Raw genomic sequence first — 22,061 nt, forward strand, 5'->3', positions numbered from 1 at the left:
GTTGGACTCGATCTTAGAGGTCTTTTCCAACCTTAATGATTCTATGATTCTAACTGAACTATACCATTAGCAAACAGTTGTTTGCAAGTCAGCAGAGTTCAGAGTGAAGGCATAAATTCATCTGGTGTTGATGCCAATATTTTCCTGCTGCACATCTTTTTGAAAAACCTGAAAGATTAATATTTGCAATTTTACACTGCAATCCACCTTGATATACTTTTTGCTCACAAAGAGAACATATTCAAGAAGCCTGGCATTGTGCTAACTTAGTAACTCAGAAGCAAAGCTGAAATTTCCATGCTCTGTCCTAAAGGCTCTATTAGCATAGGCAACTGTGATTTGCATTTCCTTCATTCACTTTATAGTGCGTAACATATGAAGAAAAATCCTTGTCATTTATGCAGCCTGATTTTAAGCCCAATGTTTTAGGCCAATCTATCTAGGCCTAATGACCTGTGATGTAAAAATTGGAAACTGCAGCTAACCAGTGCTAGAAGAAATGCTTTGGTTTGGGCAGATGCTGAACTAATTCAAAAGCATTCCTAACTCAGGAACCCTTAATCTAGTAGAACATCTTGGCACTAATCGAAGACTGAATTCCTAAAAGCAACAGCCTGAAACTACATCTACTCAAGAATTTTACCATTTAATTCTAGAGACAATTAAACTCTATTCAAGTAATGCACTGTAATTTCTATTCATTAAGTGATATTTCTGATTGCATTAATACCAGAGATGAAAGCATAAAAAGAAGTCCTTTCCTTTTGGAAAACTTCACTGCTCATTTCATGCATGTCCAGTGGCATTTTCCATAACTTTCAATTAAAGAAAGATTAAAGGAGTCAATTTGCCTTCTGATTAAAAATTGAGGCAGAGCTTGGTTAATATATGAACACAGGAAAATCTCCATCCTCAGAAACAAGGTATTTTGAGTTGAAAGGATTAATGCTAACTTCTCCAGAAGTTGCAACTAAGAAATATAAACAATAAAAGCCCCTGAATTATGCTAAAGTAACACCAGGAAATCTAGGAGATATCACATCTCAAATCCTCAGCAAAAAGTCTTGCAAGACTCCTACCCTCTGTGGCTCAGGGATGTACTATAACAAAGGATGTGTCATATTTAATGGCTCTCAAAGGACTTCTCCCATCTCTTTTGGAGTCCATTAAGCTTTTAGCATCTGTAACACCTATTGCAAAGACACCCCCAAGTACCATCCTTCTCGCCGTTCTTAGTGCCTTTTTCCAGATCTAGTCTTACTGTTTGGATTTCAGTTCTAGTTAGTTTGTCCATCACATCAACCAGAGGACAGATGAGATGATGGATGACAGGAAGGACAAAGTATTTTTCGTACCACTTAATTCTGTTTCACCATAACGGTAGATGTGTACTACTCAGGTAAGGGTTTAAAAACGCTTATTCTCCAGAGATGTCACTTTTGGTTACACTCTGGCATTTCTACTCCTTTCATACAAATGTTAAATTAGATTTGTATGTTTAAACAGCTTTGAAAAGAATTTTGAACTGAGCTCTGAAGCTCTTCCTATCCCCTTCATGAGTGATGCAGAAACGAACAGTTCAAAAGTCCTTGTAAAAGGGCCCATTTGTTGATGCTACCAGATCTGGAGACAAGTTACTCTATGCAAGTTAAATTGGTGGAGAATAATTAATTGTAATTGTATATTTGGCTCTTTATATTTACATGTATATGTTTGTGAGTATATGTCTGCAAAGTCTGGAAGAATTATCCTGAGCTGATAGGACAGACTTGGTACAGTCTGAAACCGCCTCATGTGGCATTTGGAGGGAATTATCGTTAGCTGTGCTGTAGTTGGAGTCAACTATCATTACAATGCAGTGTAGATGATCAGAGCCCAAGACTGAAGTGAAATAGGGAGAAAGCCAAATTTACAGCAGACATAACCATTAGTATTTCACAGCAGCAGATGGCACACTCCAATCTAAAACATCTATTAGAAATCATTAGAATGTGTCATTTATTCCTATCTGTAGTAATTGAGAGTAAAATCCCCATATGCAATTCCAATCTAACATCTATTAGAAATCATTAGAATGTGTCATTTATTCCTATCTGTAGTAATTGAGAGTAAAAATGCAATTGCGTGCAGATCAAGGTCTTACTTTTCTGTACACCTGGTACTGGGTACTGGGTATTCCTATCTGTGGTAATTGAGAGTAAAATCCCCATATGCAATTGCGTGCAGATCAAGGTCTTACTTTTCTGTACACCTGGTACTGTTTTACTGAAAATTGTTGCAAGCACTTTGTATGTATCAATTAATCTAAGCCCTAACTGGGAATAATGATAAAGCAATGCAGTAACACCTCTAATTCTTCATTTGTACTATTACAGATATAATGCACTGATGCATGAACCTATTTTGAATTATTTTCCACAATGTTTCAGACTTGCTTAATTTCTTAAGTTTTAGTTTCCCTAGCTTTCAATTTTACCTTCCTCCTTTTGTAACATTCCAATAGACTCATAACTTGTGGGTTTATTTATTGTTACCTATAATCTACCTAATCATCTTAAAAATTATTAAGACTGACAAACTCAGTCTCTTGACAGGTGTAAAAATCCTTCAGAAATCAGTATTTTGTGAGGTGGGACTAATCCTGCATTCTTCAAAGCATACAATGTAGGTTCACAAAGCCTCAGATCACAGGCTATTTATTCTACTCATTTCAGAGGATACCAGACAGCTTTTCAAAGCCTTCTAGCTTCAAAGGCTGTGTCCTGGGATATTGTTGGCTGAAGTGGACTTAAAGCTGACTTAAAACAGGCTGTGCTTGAAGCATAGCAGCCTCCAGGCTGGTTTGTAAAAGCATGTAATTTTATATTCAATCTTATCTGGGTTCTGGAGTTAAAGCACAGATTTCCCTGACATTCTCCTGCTTGGCCAGGCTCAACTTTGTTGTACTACCAACACAGAAACGAGCTGAGAGATACAACTGGTGGGATGTGAACTCAGAGACCACTGCTTTCTTAAGCATTTCAGTTCATTAACAACTAGAAAATCAGAATTCCATGGCTTGGGCCTAAGGTAGGCCTAAAGAGAAATATATCCCTTGGAGAAGAGAAAAATTGTTACAGTACCTAGAAAGCCTCATAATTACTTAATCACCTCTAAATTTGGCCCTTGTCTTCTGTATGTAAACCATGCTATAAAGTTGCATATAGGACACATATAAGTGACCCTCTCAAGTTAAACCTTAACTTGCAAGACACTTGCTTCCGTTTTACTAATTTGTTTTGATGTATCTGAACAGACCTCAGTTTCTACCTTCTGTTATTTTTATCCATTGTCAGCTAATGAAGTATATAATTTAGGTACACAGAGGCCCTGCCCATTTCTCATTCAAGTTACAGTAGTGTCAGTGTAGATTATTCAAGTGTAGTAACTCAAGATAACTTCACTATGGTGAAAACAAGAAGAATTAAATGTGATAATTTTGGTACTCATGGGAAAATTGGAGGTTTTACTGGCAAGTACCGCTGCTCATTATGTGTGTTCCTATGTATCAAGTGAAATACCTAAAAATAAAAAGCGATTTACAAAATACGTGTTTGCCATTAATAGACTATAAATCTAAATGTTTGAAAGACATGGAAAAAATCTAGAGCCAGATATGCAAATGTAGACTCAGATTTTGTAATTCTTGAGTGCTTGCTAGCATAAACTGAAAATGAGGCAAAGAATACTATGCTCTCAGCTTTAGATTGTGAGCCAGAGCATTAAAAACTTGGACGCACAGAGGCTGCCACTTTGCCAATAACAAGAACTGCACTGAGATCCAAAACTAACAGCATAAGCCTTCAGCTAGGGCTAGAGAGCAAACAGAAAGGACTGTTGACTGGGAGTAAACACAGTCCTGATACAAATGGAGAAGATGTACAGATGTGCAGCCACAAACATATTATACAATCTGGGAACACATATGCTGCACTGGCTGGTGAAAACAAGGACACTACCCCTTAACCTCTATAGTTAAGTCTAGCATTTGGCACTAAGGAGTCACTTTTTTTTTTTGGATGAAACGTAATACATACTATCCAGGGAGTTACATGTAAGTTAGAGAGAGAAAAGTAGCCAGATGAAGACACTCTAAAAAATAATAGGACATATGGGATTCGGATGAAAACTGGTGAGCAGCAGGATGTCCATGTGAGTCACCAGGATCTGAAGGGTGCCTAGCAGTAGCAGGATCAAGCCCTCAATCTAAAATAGATACGCATAAGAGAAAAATCATTATCGATGCTTGGAGAATTTTTAAGCCGAGTTTACTGTTGTTAACCAGGTGATAACAAGCTGTCCTAGTGCATGTTATTGGAAGCTGTCATTTTCAGCTGTCATTCTTGCTAACAGAATGCCACATAACATGATGCAAAATATTGCACGTATTTCACCCACTCAGATTACACCTGCTAGCGAGATAAGCCTACATAGTTAATTTTACTGTTCACACAGCGACCAAATGGAAATCAGAATTTTGTGCAGTTTCTAATATTTGTGGGTTTGGTTTTATTTGTTTACATTTTGTATAAAACTCATTCAGTCTGTGTATCATCAACAGATTTCTAAGTAAAAAGCAACTCACAAAACCCAATCACCTCTAGCTAAAATGGTTTCCTTAGACTCTTTGGACATTTTTAGTACAATCTGGTATACCCCTAATGTTTTCACAATTTGCAATTAAAACAAGATCTTTTCCAACTTTTACTTAGCAATAGCTAAATCTACCTTAGCTTAATCCAGGGATAAAATTAAAACATATAAATTGTCATTTCTCTTGTCCTCAGCAAGTAACATCAGTTTGACAATGGGCAATTTGTTGGTCTACAGATAGAAAGAATCCAGATCTATAATTTAATTATATAAATGTCAGTTAAGACAGGTTCCAAAGCCACTTGAATATCTGACTTTGATTATATTTCACTAGATCAATAAATATTTGCTTGTCTGTCTAATAATCCCAGTATCATTTGTAATAAAATGAAAACTGACATTTATGTACCTGTAAATATCTTCTACATCGAGAACTCATTATAGAGAAACAAATAAAATAACTCGTGTGCAGTTTTGAATTTTTTGAATTTTTCATTTTCTTATGCCTTGCATTTTGTCTGATCATGACAATATTCAGCATCCTGTTTTAATGGTTTTATTTTTTGTGCTGTCAATGGAGACTCTACAAAGATGTCTTAAGACGCATCAGATCAATTAGCTCATTAATTCTACAGGGGGAAAGTGTTTAATACTGAGCCACTCAGCTTAAATTGTTTCTATACCTTTTATAACAATCATATTCTAAATACAGTAACTCCACGAAGTTTTTACATTAATTTTCTTTGAAAAAATTGGTGACAGTTGGAGGAATTATCAAGTGCTGAAATGTGGGCATAGTTTTGCCTTGAAAAGGTATTAAATGTGTTTTTTTTGTTTTGTTTTTTTTTTTAGAGAATCATGGCAAACCTTCCCTTTCCTTTCAGGAGGGATAAAAATAACTGTCATCATCACAAACACAAATCATATAAAGCACATACTAATTCTACATTCGCACAGTCTCTTTGAGAAAATCAGGAGGAGTTGGAGAGCAAAACCCAAAGAGTTGATAAACCTACACTATGAGAAACAATACATTAGCCTATATGCAGCTATGCATTATTGTTAGACTCTTTAGTATTGAAGGTTTGCATGTTTATAGCCGATTTTATATCTCTGATAACAGACAGTGGAAACAGAGATTCATATTTTGCCAAATTTTGTCTTTCAATCCTAGAAGAATGCCAGCTTACCATCTTAATTATCTTTAACAGTGACATTATCTCAAAAACATCTCATATTCTATATTCTAGTATCACAGATTTTATGTGAGATTACACTCTGGTGTTATATTTTTTAGCAACAGCATATTTCACCTTGATTTGCAACAAATGACCACACAAAATTAAGGGGTAATACTACATCCTTAATTGCATCCAATACTCCACAACAGATGTGCTATTAGTAAATAGTCCCACTTGGCCAGACAAAGAAATTCTAAATGTGAGCTGCTGAGAGCAACTGGAACTATACTCTAGGTTATGCAAGATACATCTTGAGATAGCGCGTCCATTCTTAAATTTGCTAATAGTGATCCTTACTAGTAATCAGTTCTCTTCTTTCATAAATATTTTCCAATATTTGAACTGTTAGAATTATATTTGTTATAAGGTCCTAATTGCTGCAAAGACTTACTGCTGAGTACCAAGTAGTACAGAATATTCTCATTAATTTTCAGCACCTATGGTAGGTAGGTTCTGTCACAGACTTCTTGAATGACCTTGGACAAATCACTCACATCATATATTTAGGTGCTTAAAGACTGACAAAAGAATCTAATGTCCTTAGATGGGAATGGGGTTAGGCAGAGAAACGTCTACCTGTATATTTAGGTGACCCTAGTCCTTTAAAAATCTTGTGTTCTTTTTCTTCCCTTCTCATTTGTAAAATCAGGACTAAACATATCTTCAGTTTCCCAGTCTATGACCAGCTGTCTGTTTATGTTGTAAGATTGTGGAGGGTCCATATCTGATGCTAGAGTAGCACTTAAAGGTGGGGACTTACAGAGTTAGGTTTTTTTAAAACCTTTTGCTGCTTCTACGGAGACAATGTCAGGCTCACAGCTCTTGTGATTTGTTGTTTCTGAATGGTTAACAAATGATTTGCAGTCCCCATGGCAAGCAATGACAGTTGAGAGCTTGCTTTGTTCTAATTTATGTTAATATTGTGAAATATTTTGCAGAAATACTGCAAAAAGAGAGCTTTTAAGCTTAATCAGAAATGACATACTTAAAAACTGTAGGCTTGCACGAAAAAACGCTAGTCCAAAGGACATAAATGTAATATTACATTTATCCAAATGGAATAGGCAAAAAAACCTCAAATGAGCAACGAATAAATTTGTTTCTAAAATGTCTTCTTAGCCTGAGGAGTCCAGTAAGATGCTGTGACTGGAAAAAGTATGCAGCTGAGCTCGTCTGCTGCAAAACTCACCGAGATTTCCCACTGATGGTGTTGTAAAACACGGTTTATTTCTCACTTAAACATTGAAGCTTGTTTAAAAGTAAACAAAGCTCAGTGATTTATGAACTTACCCAGTATAACACATCAGTCCATCCTTCCATGGTTATACACTGGAATACAGTCAACATCGCAAATGCAAAATTATCGAAGTTGGTTATGCCTCCATTTGGTCCAACCCATCCACCCCTACATTCAGTGCCATTCATGACACACTGACGTCCATTCCCTGAGAATGCACAAGGTGCTGGATCTTCTTCAACTAGTATATCTGAAAATTGACCAAAAAACCTCAGACCTTTCCATTCTCAAATTTTTGTGAGTTAACTCTTTGCACGAAGAAGTATCAACCCTGTTGGAAGGTAAATCCAGGTATCAAGCTGAGAAACACTGAGAAAGGCAACCTGTGGGAGCTTCACAGCTTTTAGTGTCTCTCACATCTGGGCCTTACAGCCTTAAATAGGCTAATCAAAACTGAATGTATAAAAGAGCTCAAGTAATTAAGCAGTGGAAGGAAGCATGTAGTAATACAACATATCCTTTTAGATACATAGAGTCTACTTCATTATTTAGCTGATAGAAATGTACCCTTCGCCATCAGCTACTCCCTCATGATGTTTACTTCCTTCAAAATTCTCCCATAACAAACACTTTGATTTCATCATTTCACCTGGACAGAGGAACACCATTTTCTTTCATCACTCATTTCAGAACCGCACTTCTTACCACACTACCACAATCTTGGAAGGAGAGACACTGCCAGATTGTGAACTCAGGAAAGTATATCTTCCCTGGAATAGGACTAGCTAGCTCTTCAGTAATCAGAGATTAGAAAAAACTACTGAGTTGTCCCTTGTGAACAGTCACCCTTACTATTTTCAGTACTGACATTTCAGTTACACATTTCAGAAACGAAAACCTATTCAGAGCATGTTCTAGTCTCTAACTAGTTTGCATTGTTGTTGTTGTTTACATGTAATGCACTCTTCCTAAAATTATGAACCACAGTAAAAATTGGGGTTACAGCAGTTCTAGTGCTTTGGCCCACGTTCTATTTCAAACTGAAATCCCACAGATTGGAATAAAACAAAATTAATCCCTTATTTTAGTCAACAGTTTCATGACTTACCTGAATCAATAAGAAAACAAGATTTGTGCATTTTTCCAATAAAAAGTTCCAATCCTATAATAGCATAGATTATGATTACAAACAATACCAAAAGGGCAATATGGAGGAGGGGGACCATGGCTTTTATAATGGAGTTCAGGACAACTTGTAAACCTAAAAGAAAAAAAAGGAGATACAAGATATGAACCAGACTTCTATGTCTTGCCTTACCGAATTGTCTATAATTACACATTATTAGAAATTAATGATACAGGCATGCAGAGTGAATCAGCTTTAAAAAAATCCTATTGCTCAGAGCCACAAAATGTTCTGTAACATAAAATACTTCATAAGAACCTAAAACTTGTGTCAAAGTCTAATTATTTTCTGTGTTAATAAAGGTTATGCCATAGAAGTCAATGCTTGAAATGTGTCACAAGAATTTATGGCTTTTTAGAAAGAAAGGGCATGTAGTCAGTATGTGGCTGGGGGGGAGTTTTTATATGACTTTAAAAAAAATTTCTGTGACAACCACAACTTTGTGGCAAGTCCTCAGAAAATGTACACTCAGCCAATTACAGAACTGTATTTTTGGTCTGGAGAGACAGAGTATAGTTACCTGGGAAAACACATTTTTACTCTGAACAAACTTACTTTTTCATTGTTTACCCCTCACATCACTTTCAGAACTACTTCATTTTTCTTTTCTTTTCTCCTTAATTAAATATTTAGCCAAATTTGGGTCTTACCAAAAGAAGTAAATCCCAGACTAATGAAGCTGCCACAGTACCAATGAGAACAAAATATGGCTCATTTTTATTTTAACAGACTTCCTTTCTGACATTTCATAAGACTGCTTCTTTCCTCACTGAAGTTCTTTTGCTAAATATATACCATCACGATCATTTCCATGTAACAGACTATGATACAATAAACACAGCATTAGGATTCTTCTTTTGAATGTCTTGGAAAGAGCCAAATTGTAAGCCATGAACCTCTTATTCAGCCCAAATAGCTTTAGTAATTAATAATGTATTTAAAAAAACAGGAAAGATTATCAGAAAATTAAATTGCTTTCTTTAAAAAAAATTGTTCTACTTTTTAAGTTTCCTAATTTATCTGTTAGCTCTACGGAGATAAACAGAAGGCATTCATGTGCATTGGAGGGGGCAGGAAATATGAAATGTGTAATGTGCTTTGGCATACACTTACCAACATATAAACTATTTTAGGACCACCTACACTTTCATATCTGCAGGGTTTTGGAATAAAAAAAAAAATTGGAATTTTTTTTCTGGTGTATTTGCATTTTAACATGTAATTTACTTTTATATAAAGCTTCTAAAAAGGAAGTGTATTCCCCTGTCTGCTTTTTGAACTGTGTAAGAAGATCATACACTGAATGAATTCACAATCCTTCATTCAACTTGAAATAGGGTATCATTCATCTCGAAACGCACTTGATATACATAACCAGATAACAAAAAAAATCAACTTCATATTATCTCATTTCTGTTAGTGTCTGGAACAAGAAAGTTAAATAACCAGATCAGTTACATTATTCATTCCAATAGAATTAAATAGAAAAGAGCTTACTGGGCACTCCTGATACAAGCCGGAGAGGTCTCAATACACGAAAGGCTCTTAGGGCTTTGACATCAAAGCCACCAGGTTTGCCACCTGAGTGGCTGCCACCTTCTGTTTCTTTGGTTAATTGTTCCAATATTACACTAAATAATCTAGAAAATGAGATGAAGGGTAAGGTCATCACCATCCATTTACCATGCAATCAAAGGCATTAGGAAATTACTTGAACTGCAGATAATTCTGAAAAGCTGTTCAGCTGTCAAAATGAGAGGTATATTTACACATTAAATCATGACAGGAAGAGTTATGAAGTGCAAGAGTTTCTAATCCCTCCAGAGAGCGATGATCACACGGTATCCGATAAATTAGCATTCTGCTTATATACACAATCTGCTATTTTTAAGTAAATGAAGCTACTTTGCCACTTCTTTGTCCAAACGTTTCAGCTGTAAGGTTTGGAGAATTAGTCTTCTCTTTAGAACATGAAATAGATAATCACAAGAAACCATCTGTTTTAATTTTGGTGGAATATATGAACTCCAAGTGACACTGCAGTTCAATATTCTAAATACAGACAGCAAAAACTGAATATATGAAAAAATAGAGTCCAACATTTAATAACACCAAAAAGATTTGTTTCTTACACATAATATCTTTGAGGATAAAAATACTCCCAGATGAGTCATTTATTATATTGTATTTCTTCACTGCAGAAATGAGCTAGTCTCATTAGAACAGTTTGGAAAAGAAGAGTTTTACTTTTCTTTCCCACTTCTAGCAGCAATTCAAAGTGATGCAAGTGGTTGAAGTCCAAAGTAATCTTAGGTTTATTTTAGTTTGGACCTGCTTTTCAGATGCATGGTTTTCTAGACTGTGGCTAGACCACGCAAACCATATTATCCTTTGCACAGAGTCTGTAGTTCAGTAGTTGCAAAACTGAACTTCTCCTGAAAGGATTATCAAGTCAATAGAGTTTTGTAATCCTGAAAAATGTTTCACACTTGTAAAGGACTCCTGAAACATGCAGGTTTTTGGTTTTGTCAAGAAAAGTTTTCACAACTCTGTCATGCTGGATAGTTGCTAGAAATCATGTAATATTTAATAGGTTGCCCAAACTAGAATATTGAAGACTTTCTTCTCTTCCCCCAGTAAGCACAACACCCACCCCTATCCTGCTTCATTCTCCTCCAAAATGAAACCCAGCCACGAAGACTACAGATCTTAGAATGAACACCAGCAACCTACATACTGCTATAACCACAGAAATCCAGATGTTTAATATTTCAGCCCTATAATTTAATAGAAGCATAATTCTAAGAAAATGAGCCATCTCAATGATTTCAGAGTGACTATTCATGCTCTAAAGGCAGACATGATTAAACAGACTTCTGAATCAAGTCCCGAATTAAGAGAAGCTGTTTTCAGCCTGTCAGTCCATACATCATTCAGAAAATTAAAGGGCTACAGGCACAGGAAGGTGCTATGAAAGCTTTCTCTACCAGGACTTTATTCTTTCACAGAAATCAATGGAAATTACGTGGCACAGCATGCAGGCAAGCAGTAGACTGTTCTGAAAGTAATTCATACTCACTGGTTTCAGAGAGAAGTGAGAAAAACAGGAGAAAACATCACATTCACAGCTATGTCTACAGCTCTGTCATTTTATGTCTATCCTATAAAGCCATTTAGGTATAAAAACCATTGATCTCCTTTATTACTTTTAAAATTGGCATTTATTTTCCTGTACAGTTTACCAAAGTTTAAATGCCAAATTTGATGTTGTGGAAAAAAGTCTCTATACTTGCTTCTCTTTTGCTAGTAGAGATTTCTTTTGGTATAATTAAGATTTATGCATTCGGACTGCTACAGTTTCTGCTGAGAAAGCACACAAAGCAAATTTCATCTAATACATCCAATATAGGACATCATGGCAGCTCTTTCAAAGCTATTAAAATACCTAATGAAATTTCACAATGAAACTAGTCAAATAAAATCAGATCCAGAAGTGATTCCATATCTACCTTGGGTTATATATGAAAATCAATTTCTCACTGGGCTTTTAAGTATTAATTAAATAAGTGGATTCATGCTTGCTTACTTGCTTATGTGGATTGTATTCTTCTTAAAAGAAGAAACAAAAATATTGCTCACAGAGTGCAAGAACAAAAATACTGCTCTCAGTTTTGTCAGTGCCTGATGTGTTATGAAGGGTCCACCTTGTCTTCCAGGTAGACCAATGACAACCTACACAATAGTTTATATGCCAAAACTTTTGGTTTTGAGCTAGGATTTAAATCTTAGTGTGATATTTTAGGTATTTGATAAGATGTAGTCCTTTTTTCTTTGTAGTTTCCTTGGATTCTGTGTGAGCATTTGACCTAACTAGACTTAGCCTCCAATAATGAGTGTTTTATGAGTTAATGGAAAATTTTTTAGTTATCATGTATTTAGGACACAGCCAAAGATAGAGGTCATGTTAATTAGACTGCTCCAGGGTTACTGTAACTCCATGGTCACTTGACAAGAGGGAAGAAATCTATTCAAGTGACTGCCTGGCAAGAGAATAGAGCTCTTATGTGTGATAGTCTCCACACCTGCCCACCAAGCTTCCCCTTCAGGCACAGAGGCCAATCTGTTGAGAATGACCTGACCTGATGACGGATCTATTTATATACAAATTTTAGTCCTGGACCAAAACTGCCTGAATGCCAAGCAACTGGCCCAAATACAATCTTCTCAGTAACATTTACTATCTCAGAATCAAACAGTTATAAACTGGATATTCATACATTCATAATACTTGCCCAAATTTAATAACGCTTTACCACAAATTCCTTTACTTTGCGTCTTTTTCTTTTCCCTCAATGTAATGACGTGAGTTAAGAGCAGCACACACTCTAATTTCTGGGCCTTTTCAACTACAGGCAACCCTTGAAATAGATTGAACTTAAAAATGAAATTAGAATTGCACACTGCATGCCAAGGTCTTCTCTGCAAGCCAGCCACAACATACAAAGTTATATGTTGATAATGTTCTCCGTGTGCTATATCAATAAATGTTTTCAGTAAACAAAATTTACAGTACTGGAAATTCCTTTTTTTTCCCCAATATAATCTCCTCCATATTTAGGGAATTGGGGAATATATGCCTCAAGATTAATTCCCTAGATAGCTGAAGGTAGGATCTTCTAATGAACTAGCACAACCATTGACATGAAGTTGCTGACAAAAAGGCCAGATGTGTTATTTATCATAAGCAGGTGCATAACATAACTGTGGGTTGTTCCACTCTCCACTCTTCTGTAACCTGCATAAGGCCCGAGCAGCCCCTCCTCTGAGGAGCAGAACAAACTCTCCAGGGTTTCCTGGTACAGCAAGGCACGTAGGTGGGGGAAGGCATTTTTAGCATACATTCTCCCCCTGGCAAGCCAAAATCAGATGTACCTGGGGCCCGATGTGCAGCACCCCAAAGGAAAGTACTTAAGTGTCCAATTCTCCTCAGATTTTGGGAAAGTCGTGGAATCACTCAGTTAACTCTGTCTCCCCTGACCACTCTCCTCCACTTCGAAACACGTGGGTTCTCCTAGAGGTCTCCATAGAACAGATGAACTCCGCATAACCGCAGTATAGGGATAAATGAATAAATGACATAACAATGTATGAACCTAAACAGATCAACCTTTATCACATGGAAAGACATCAGGAGTTCACCTTGGAAAAAATCAGATGGAAAAGATTCTGAAAGACAACAACCAAAGAAAATTTTTGGCAGAACTCAGAATTCCCTGGGAACTTTTCTATAAAGCTGATTGCGCAACACAGCCTGCAGCCACAGATAGTGTTGAAATTTTTTAGGAACTTGTTTTGAATTCTTCCACTCATATCAGCTCATTCTTTTACTCCAAAGGAATAGAAATCAAGCATAGCCTGTTACTCATAGCCAAACAGACTTATATCTACCTGACTGTAAAGAAGATTTTAAATCTTTATATAATGAAGGATAAGTTACTTACCCTACTACTACTATTACAAAATCCAATAAATTCCATCCATTTCTAACATACGCATTGGGGTGTAATAATAATCCATATGCTATAATCTTCAAAAATGTTTCAACTGTAAAAATTATCAGGAAGGCATATTCTACTTTTTCCTGTAAAAGACAAAAAAGTACAATGAAAGACAATGTAATGTAACAGCTTTTATACTAGTTAGAATTTGCAGTAAGTGGGTAAGTTGTATTGATCAGGACTAAGGAGATAAATACTTCATGGCAGTTTATTTTACAGGTTTTAATTGCATAGCACTTAATGATAGCTGTACTGACAAGGTTATAATTACATAATTGCATGAGATTTTCCTGTTTTCACATTCTGTGAGAGAAAAAGGCTCTGTTTCTGCAAACATGGAAGTATACTGTACCTTTGCTTAAGCAAATAGTCCCATCCAGGTCAATAGGATTCTTTGCATTCATTAAAACCAGAAAATGCTGTAGAACAGGGCCCTGGAAATATCCTTAAAAGCTATGCAGTGGTATACTTACTTTCACTATTCATTATGTCAGCCTTTATTTAATTAGGACCCACAGAGTTCTACCTAACAAGGGAGTTTGAGACAGTGTTATCCCATACTAAGGAGAGTCAAAAAGTTGTAAGCTATTTAAGAGGGTCTTCATTTAATTTTACACTGTCTTGCAATTTTTTCACATTGAAATGGAAGTTTACATTGATTTATTCTTCCTTCCATGTCACCAGAATTTCCTTAAATCACCCTAACATGCTTGAAGAAATTTTAAGTTAATATATCACCACCTTGTATCATTGAAGCTCCAACTTCAGATTTGTTTCAATGCTTTTTTTAAACATCATTCGTTTCTTCATTTTACCAAAATTCTTACTTTAAACGGAGTTATACATTGAATCTCTTTTCCTAGCTAATTTGACAATATTTTTTTTGTGTTTTTTTTTTCTATAGTAATAGCATATTTGATTTGGATAAATTGCAAAAGTCACTGCTATCAAAACAGACCAGTTAACACATTTGTTGCTTTTTACCTTCAGAAATCATCATTTCAGCACTTTGTATAATGATTTTCAGTTATCTGTTGCTATGCAAATATTAGAGCCAAGCATAAGAGACACAAAGAGAATGATTCATTTTTTTTTAACTTGTTCAGGAACACATGATGTTGCTCACTTATCACACACAGCGTAAAATGTATGGACTATAATTTCTCAGAAAGGATTACAATCTCCTACTATCACATACTCAAATATAGCACAGACATTACACACAAAACTATGTACTTTCTATTTGTTACACAGATTGGCACTTTCACATACAACCAAATAAAAAACAAGCTTTGACCGTTTGTGATTTAAACAAAGATCTTTATATTCTCATGTGCAAAGTCTTTAATTTGGGAGGCTAGATTTCTTTTCCCCGTGAAAAGGCCGTTTAGGGTTGGTTATGTATAGGATGTGATATATCCATTTATAAATCTGACACTGGTGACCTAATAAATGTAGAGGCTTATCAATAAACTACATACTCCTCTCCAGGTCTTCATCTCCAACAGGCAGCACCCTGGGATCACGATGAGAGGTAAGGCTTTCTCCTAGTGCAAAGCAAGGATTCCTGGATCTCATTCTCTGCTCAGGTCAGTCCCATACTCCTGCCTTTTTCCTCTGCTTTGAGTACACTTCATAAACACTGTAGAGCTTCACCAAAGGCAGGTTCTCCTCAGCTGCATTATATTTTGCATGAGATCTTCCAGCCCACTGAAACTGATGGACATCCTCCTTCTCCTCACTCCCTTCTCCTGATTTTTTTTCCTAATTCTTACTTCTAAAGACTAAAATTGTCCCTTCCACTCTAATTTATCACTAATAAACTGGAACAATTACTGGATAACAAGAGTGAAGTGGCCTCACAGAAGAAATGTCAATGGTTTGCGCACCAAAAGCCATCAGATTTCTTTGGCTAGAGAGCACCACAGATGTTACAATATGAATTATCAGAATTCCTGAGAAACATACTGCAAAAACACTTAAATTCAAGCAAATCCTACCATGTATGCATTTCACAATAACAGCTATTTCTGTCTGCCTGCATATAACTAAGTCTGCAGCTTGGATATAGAAAGATAAATAATGTAAGACAACATAAGGAAGACAAAAATATTATGGTTGGCATTTGCTATGGGCAAAATATATCTCAAAATCATAGTAGTAAAAGAAAAGGTGAGACAAAAGAGATAGAAAGTTTTATATATGCAAAATTTCAACAGCTTCTTTAGATAAAGGGAACATAGGACACAGGACTGGATGGGACCTTCTGGGCCAAGATGACCTCCTGGGTCATCATGTCCAGTGTCCTGTTATTACAGGCAAATATGTAGTTTAATTCCGCCCATCAACCTGCCAGATTCCATCCTAAAAAGCATCTTTGCCCTTCACTGCTCCCCTTCAAAGAATGTTCTAATGCTCTTCTGTTATTTGGGCTAGGCACCAGCCCTAGCCTAGTTGCAGTGTAACTTGCTTAATGGTCACATACCCTTGCAGTTCATTTTAATGTGACAGTTCAAATCTAACAACTCTACCCTATCACTTTTAAAAAAACAATTGGTCTTGTTCCTGTTTATTTTATTTCCCTTTTATGGAAGCAGGACTGTTTCTTATTTCCTAAACAGTATTGCAAACATGCTATTCAAACAATATGGGATGTAAGACAAGCTCATTTTTTAAACCAAGTGGTGGGCTTAAGGTCAGTGCATGTCACTTAGCAGATGGACCATAAGAAACCTTGACAGCTAGACCAACAGAAGCCACATGAATCTCAGCAAGGAAAGATGTAAAGTTCTGCACCTCAGGTTAAATAATCCCACATCAATATGGGCTGAGAAAGGACCTGGAAGTCACAGCGGACACCGAGTTAAATACGCGCTTACTGTAAATCAGACAAATTCCACATTGGGCTGTATTAGGAACAGCATGGTGAGCAGATAGACGGAAATTATTATCCACCTCTACTCAGTGCTGGGGCTGCAACACTACTACAGTTTCGGGTCTCTTAGTTCAAAAAGGGTGTTGAGAAAGTGCAGACTCCAGTGAAGGAAAGATCTCCTCTCCAGCAAGAAGGATCTCCTCTCCATCAAAGAGGTGGCTAAGTGAAGGTCTAACAGTAGACTACAACTACTTGAAAGGGGGTTAAAAAGACTATGAAGCCAAACACGAAGTAACGGCACATGGTAAACTAAGGGAAAACAGCCACAAGCTGCAGGTTTGGAGGCTCACAGGATGTTAAGAAAAACAACTTTATCAGAAGGGTAGTGCAGAACAGGAACATGCAGCTTCAAAGCACGAATTTTTGAAGATGCAGCTAGGCAAAGGTACAGCTGACCTGATCTAGTGCTGGTGACAGTCCTGCTAGGAGCTGAAGGACTAGGTAACCTCCAGAGGTCTCTCCCATAGAATTACAGTTCTGTAATTTCTATTATTCTGATACAATTCTGATAATTCTTTCATGATCATAGGGAAAAGTACGGATAGATTCAGGGCATGTACAACTACCTACACCCACTACACATTCAACATGTAAAAGCCCCTGCGTTCTACATGATGTTGAACACTAGAAAAGTTTTCCTTCCTTCCTGTGGAAGGATAGAAGTGTTTCCTTCCATTCTTGTTCCCTGTTGTAAAGCATATATATGCCTGGTTCCAGAATTTGCCCCTAGAAACATATATTCATAATAGATACAAGATAGAATCAGGGATGATGCTATTAATGGAGCCAATGGCACAAGGGAAAGATGCTTTGTAACAACAGCCACTGGGCAATACAAGAGCCACGATTTCTTGAAAACCTTGAGAAAAGGAACACAGATATTTCTATACATCTACAACCAAAAATGCCTATTATTTTCCAGTGTTTCATTTTTCGTCCCTTCCTCCTTTCATTCCTTTCTTCTTCTTTCATGCTCTCTCACACTCACTTTTTTTTTTAAATTACAACTTGTGTCTTCCACAGAGGCCAGATGAATGATTTGGCCCAGTAGTTAACAATATTCAAAGTACAGGCCGTGCTTTCTTTACAGACTGTTTGGGGTTTTTTTAATAAGTAGGCAGCCAGCAGATGTTCTAACACAAACTGCAAAGTTAACAACCTGCTCACCCTCAGGAAGGTACTGGCAGTCCCTTCTCACATTGCCGTAACTTCTTGCCAGTCACTATGGACATCAATTTTTGCCTCTGCAACCGAGATACATCTGTAGGCCATATGTCACCTAGCATGTCCAGAGCTTAAGCAACCATTACTCAAGAGTAAATAAAGTTTAATCTATCATACCATTTTCAGTATTATTGGAAGAGTTGCAGAGGTAGGGTTGCTATGTAAAAATAAATCTAAAGCAGTAAGAAATAATTTAAAAATACAGGCTGAAGACTGCAGTTCTAACAGTTTGATGCACACATTTATCTGCTTTCTTTACTCTATAGTGGAGAAAACTATCCCTGCACATCTTATTTTGTTCAAATTAGTTGAGGTCTTGAAGTGAATACTTTATTTCATTAAAAATGGAAGTAGGAACACTAAGAAATAAGACAACCAAACAAACAAAAAAAAAGGAAATACATAAGACTGACTGTCTGAAAAACAAAATTTGTATTAAAAGAAACTGAGAATACAATTTTGGTTCTAAGAAATTGCACAGATTAAATTAGAAATTGTACATCATTTCTAGTATCTATTATTGCGTTTAGTTCTATATTGCATCACAAAAGTAGCAGAGAAAAAATGACAGCTGTAAATCTAAAGATACGAAGCACAAAAATGTCTGTGTTACTAAGGATCTAATCCTATGGCTGTATAGATTAATAGTAGTTTGTTCACTGATTTGATACCACACAGAGCTAGGTCATCTCTCTTTACCAGGGGCTGACTCCTGCAAAGGCTGTCTAACACTTTTGTTAACATTGCTCAAAATCTTGAAGTCTCAGCAATCTTTTTCTGAATATATGATGCAACAACAGGACTGATAAGATACACTGCTTTTCTGACAGAGACCAGTGAGCTCTGCTTTGATATTGATCGTGGAGTACAAAACAAAGGCTACCCTTATCCACTGAATTTCAGTGAAGTCATTAAAACTTCATGTTCTCAGCAAACAAATGCATTTGCTTTCTTATTTTAAGTAAATCAGCTTAGCAGAAACCCTGTTGCTCAGGAAGAAATCTCTTCCCCCCCACCCCCACCCTAGCCAGATGGTGTACATTAGTCATCTTTTATTATCTTCATATTTTCAAAATCTCTGAAAGAAATATGCAAAGCTACTGTTACACGTTGTAATGTGATGCACCAAAACTCTGCATTTAACTTAAGATGTCTCACAAGATAATTGTTTCAAAATAAAAAGTTATTAATTTGCAAAACCTTAATCTATTATGCTATGCAATTAAGTCTTCTCATATTAATTTCTACTCCCTGGGCATCAGAGATCGGAATTACTTCTTAACTGGGGGGATACATTTTTGCACCCAGAGTAACATACATGTATCAGAGTAAAAACTGCTTAGCAGATAAAGTGACTCAATTTAAGCAAAGTAACCAAACTGATCAACTTTCTGCAGTTTAGACATACACAAACCCAGATACTTTGACGTTCTTGATTTGGGGACTAATAATCAATCATGTGCTATTAAATAAGATGTGTGACTGATGCCTTGACAACATACAAAGCCATTTATCTTTTTGACAAACAGCCATTCTTTCAAATTCTGCCACTGGGAAAACACAGCATTTGTAAGACAGAAAAGTAACTAAGTTTTGAATTTTGAGATATAATGATTTAATTTTTCACCTCATATACCCTTATTCCCCTGAAAATCATTTGTGAGCTGCACCACACTAATACGAAAAAAAGGAAAGAAAACCTATTTATTCCCACATGTGGAAAATGTTATAGCACTTTCCCAATATAGAAAATGAAACAAACATGAAATCCATATACCTGGCAAAAAGAAAACAGCACTAAAGCTTTATTTGTTTCTGCTTTTAAAGCTGATAAAATAATTTACTTCCTAGATTAGACATGGAAATTACTCTCCCTTTATTAGAAGAATTAGAATTATTTATCACTCAAGAATTCTGTGATAACTATTGGGTTAACTATGTCTTTAGATACATAACAGCAAACAAGGGAGGGAGAGTTTGTAAAACAATTTTAAGGATGTGTTCTGATCAATCCAGTTAAATTATGCTACATCTTCCTGACCAGTCCTGATCCACCTGAGGATACAACCACTGCTCTCAACTGCCAGATGTCTGCATCAGTGTTCTTGTAAGGGCAGCTTTGCTTTTCAAGAGAGGAGCTCTGCACCAACTTTAGGAATATAATTACATACCCATAATTATACTTCTTTAATACAGACATGGACCAATAGACATTGTTTCCACACTTCAAGTGCACATGACGTTCCATGTACATGGGACCATTTTATGTTTGACCAGCAACGTCCCCTTGTTTGACCAGCAATGTCCCCTGACCTTAAATTGCTCCCAGGACACCCTCATCCCCACATCTTGGAGTGCAGAGTTGGACAGACCTCAATTCCTGAGGACTAGGATTCCAGTATGGAAAAGGAAACAGCTTGTGTAGACATTGTATCTTAAAGAATCATTTAACTGCTCATGTGGATTCCACTTTGGTGACTAAATTATCTCTATGTTTCTAGTTGAGTAGGAGCATTCCCCCTTAAACAGTAACTGCTGAACAACTCTATCAAAAAGGCACCCCATCGAGATATATATGCTAAAGAAAAATGTTTTACGAAGGTGTGGACAAAGATCTTAGTAGTTCTTTCCAAAATTCAGAAATTTGGAAGCAATTAGTGGACAAAGTTCTGATGTGGCTAAGCCACTTTCATATATTAACTTATAATATGTCTTTATGCATTCAGAAGCCTGTTTTGGGAAACTTTGAGAATATATTTCCTAACCCTTATGATACCATCCAGAGGTCAGAGTCCAAGCATGTTCTTGAATTTACAAAAGTAACTACTACAAAAAGTGTAAGAAATTTAGCGTTAGTTGTGAAAGTCTGGAACAATAAAACTGAAATGAATACATTGGCTCACACGTAAAATCCAGGGCAACTCCAGGCAGGAATTTGGCATTAGGCCCCGAAATATCGCCAATCTTCTGAGGCTCTTAATAGGACACCATCATACTACCACAGATCCAGATGCTTTGGCAGTTAGCACTGCTACATCTGATAGCAAGGTTGATACTTAAAAGTCAATACCAAATGCAAACTCCATATTTAGGAGTAGAACTAAGTAGGTGCTATACACCATAAACATTCTTAAACCGGTTTTATATAAAACTGAAGAGATTTCACATTCCTAGTACCACTGCCAAGCAACAAATCTCACCCACAGCATTTCCACTGTTTCTAAAGAGGACACAAAATCTTTTCATCTCATTTGAACTATGAATTCACAATCACTTGGTGTAGCACCAATTAACAACAGTTATTAACAACAGTTACACCCTCTAGATCTCAAGCAGGCATTTATGCTTGCAAGAAAAGAATGTGCAGTAGGACATCTCAAATACTGAGCACGGCAAAAGAACAAAATGGATGTGCAAGCTATACACTGAGCTATATCCTCTAAATGCATTGTAGGCCTGCATTTCATCTTTGAGTGTGATTGCTTCCCATATTTTTAATCGTATATTATTTTATATATTTTAAATGTATATTATTTAATATTTTTAATATTTTTAATCGTATATTTTCCACTTTACTTTGTAAATAACACAATAATGGAGATATAGTTAAACACCTCAGTTCTGTAAATAAGCATTTGTACAGACAGGAAAGTGTTGCATCCAAATGACAAATTTTCACACCGAGTACAGGCATCTGTGTGGATCCGTGCTGGTTTTGTTCGTGTAAAAGCTCTGTTTAGTACATATGCTAAATATGTATTGTCCATTCATAACACTAAATAGGAAAAATCAATGTTCTTTGTCTAGTTTTTTCCTGTGCTATATTTAGGCAGAACTCTCTCTGCTCTCTGACAGGTAATACAGAGCTTTGCTGAATAACAGCTAGGTGGAAACAACAGACATATCCATTCTGTATGTACCTTATTAAATACACTATTCTATTCACTATTGAAGGGCCGGAAGGAGGATCCGGGGAACTACAGGCCTGTCAGCCTGACCTCGGTGCCGGGGAAGATTATGGAGCGGTTCATCTTGAGGGCGCTCACAA

General features: G+C 36.4%; 1 protein-coding gene across 1 annotated transcript in view; it reads right to left on the reverse strand.

The window, feature by feature from the left end:
• CACNA1D (calcium voltage-gated channel subunit alpha1 D) overlaps positions 1 to 22,061 on the reverse strand; it is a 209,412-nt gene that overhangs the window by 119,052 nt on the left and 68,299 nt on the right. The window contains exons 4-7 of the mRNA XM_019473470.1: positions 13,798 to 13,937; positions 9,794 to 9,936; positions 8,219 to 8,371; positions 7,164 to 7,360 (exon numbers count right to left, since the gene is read on the reverse strand). Of these exons, the coding sequence (XP_019329015.1) occupies positions 7,164 to 7,360; positions 8,219 to 8,371; positions 9,794 to 9,936; positions 13,798 to 13,937 (633 nt within the window). The remainder of the gene's footprint in view (positions 1 to 7,163; positions 7,361 to 8,218; positions 8,372 to 9,793; positions 9,937 to 13,797; positions 13,938 to 22,061) is intronic.

This window comes from Aptenodytes forsteri, unplaced genomic scaffold, assembly GCF_000699145.1.
Source record: "Aptenodytes forsteri isolate BGI_AS27 unplaced genomic scaffold, ASM69914v1 Scaffold53, whole genome shotgun sequence".
Lineage (NCBI taxonomy): Eukaryota > Metazoa > Chordata > Aves > Sphenisciformes > Spheniscidae > Aptenodytes > Aptenodytes forsteri.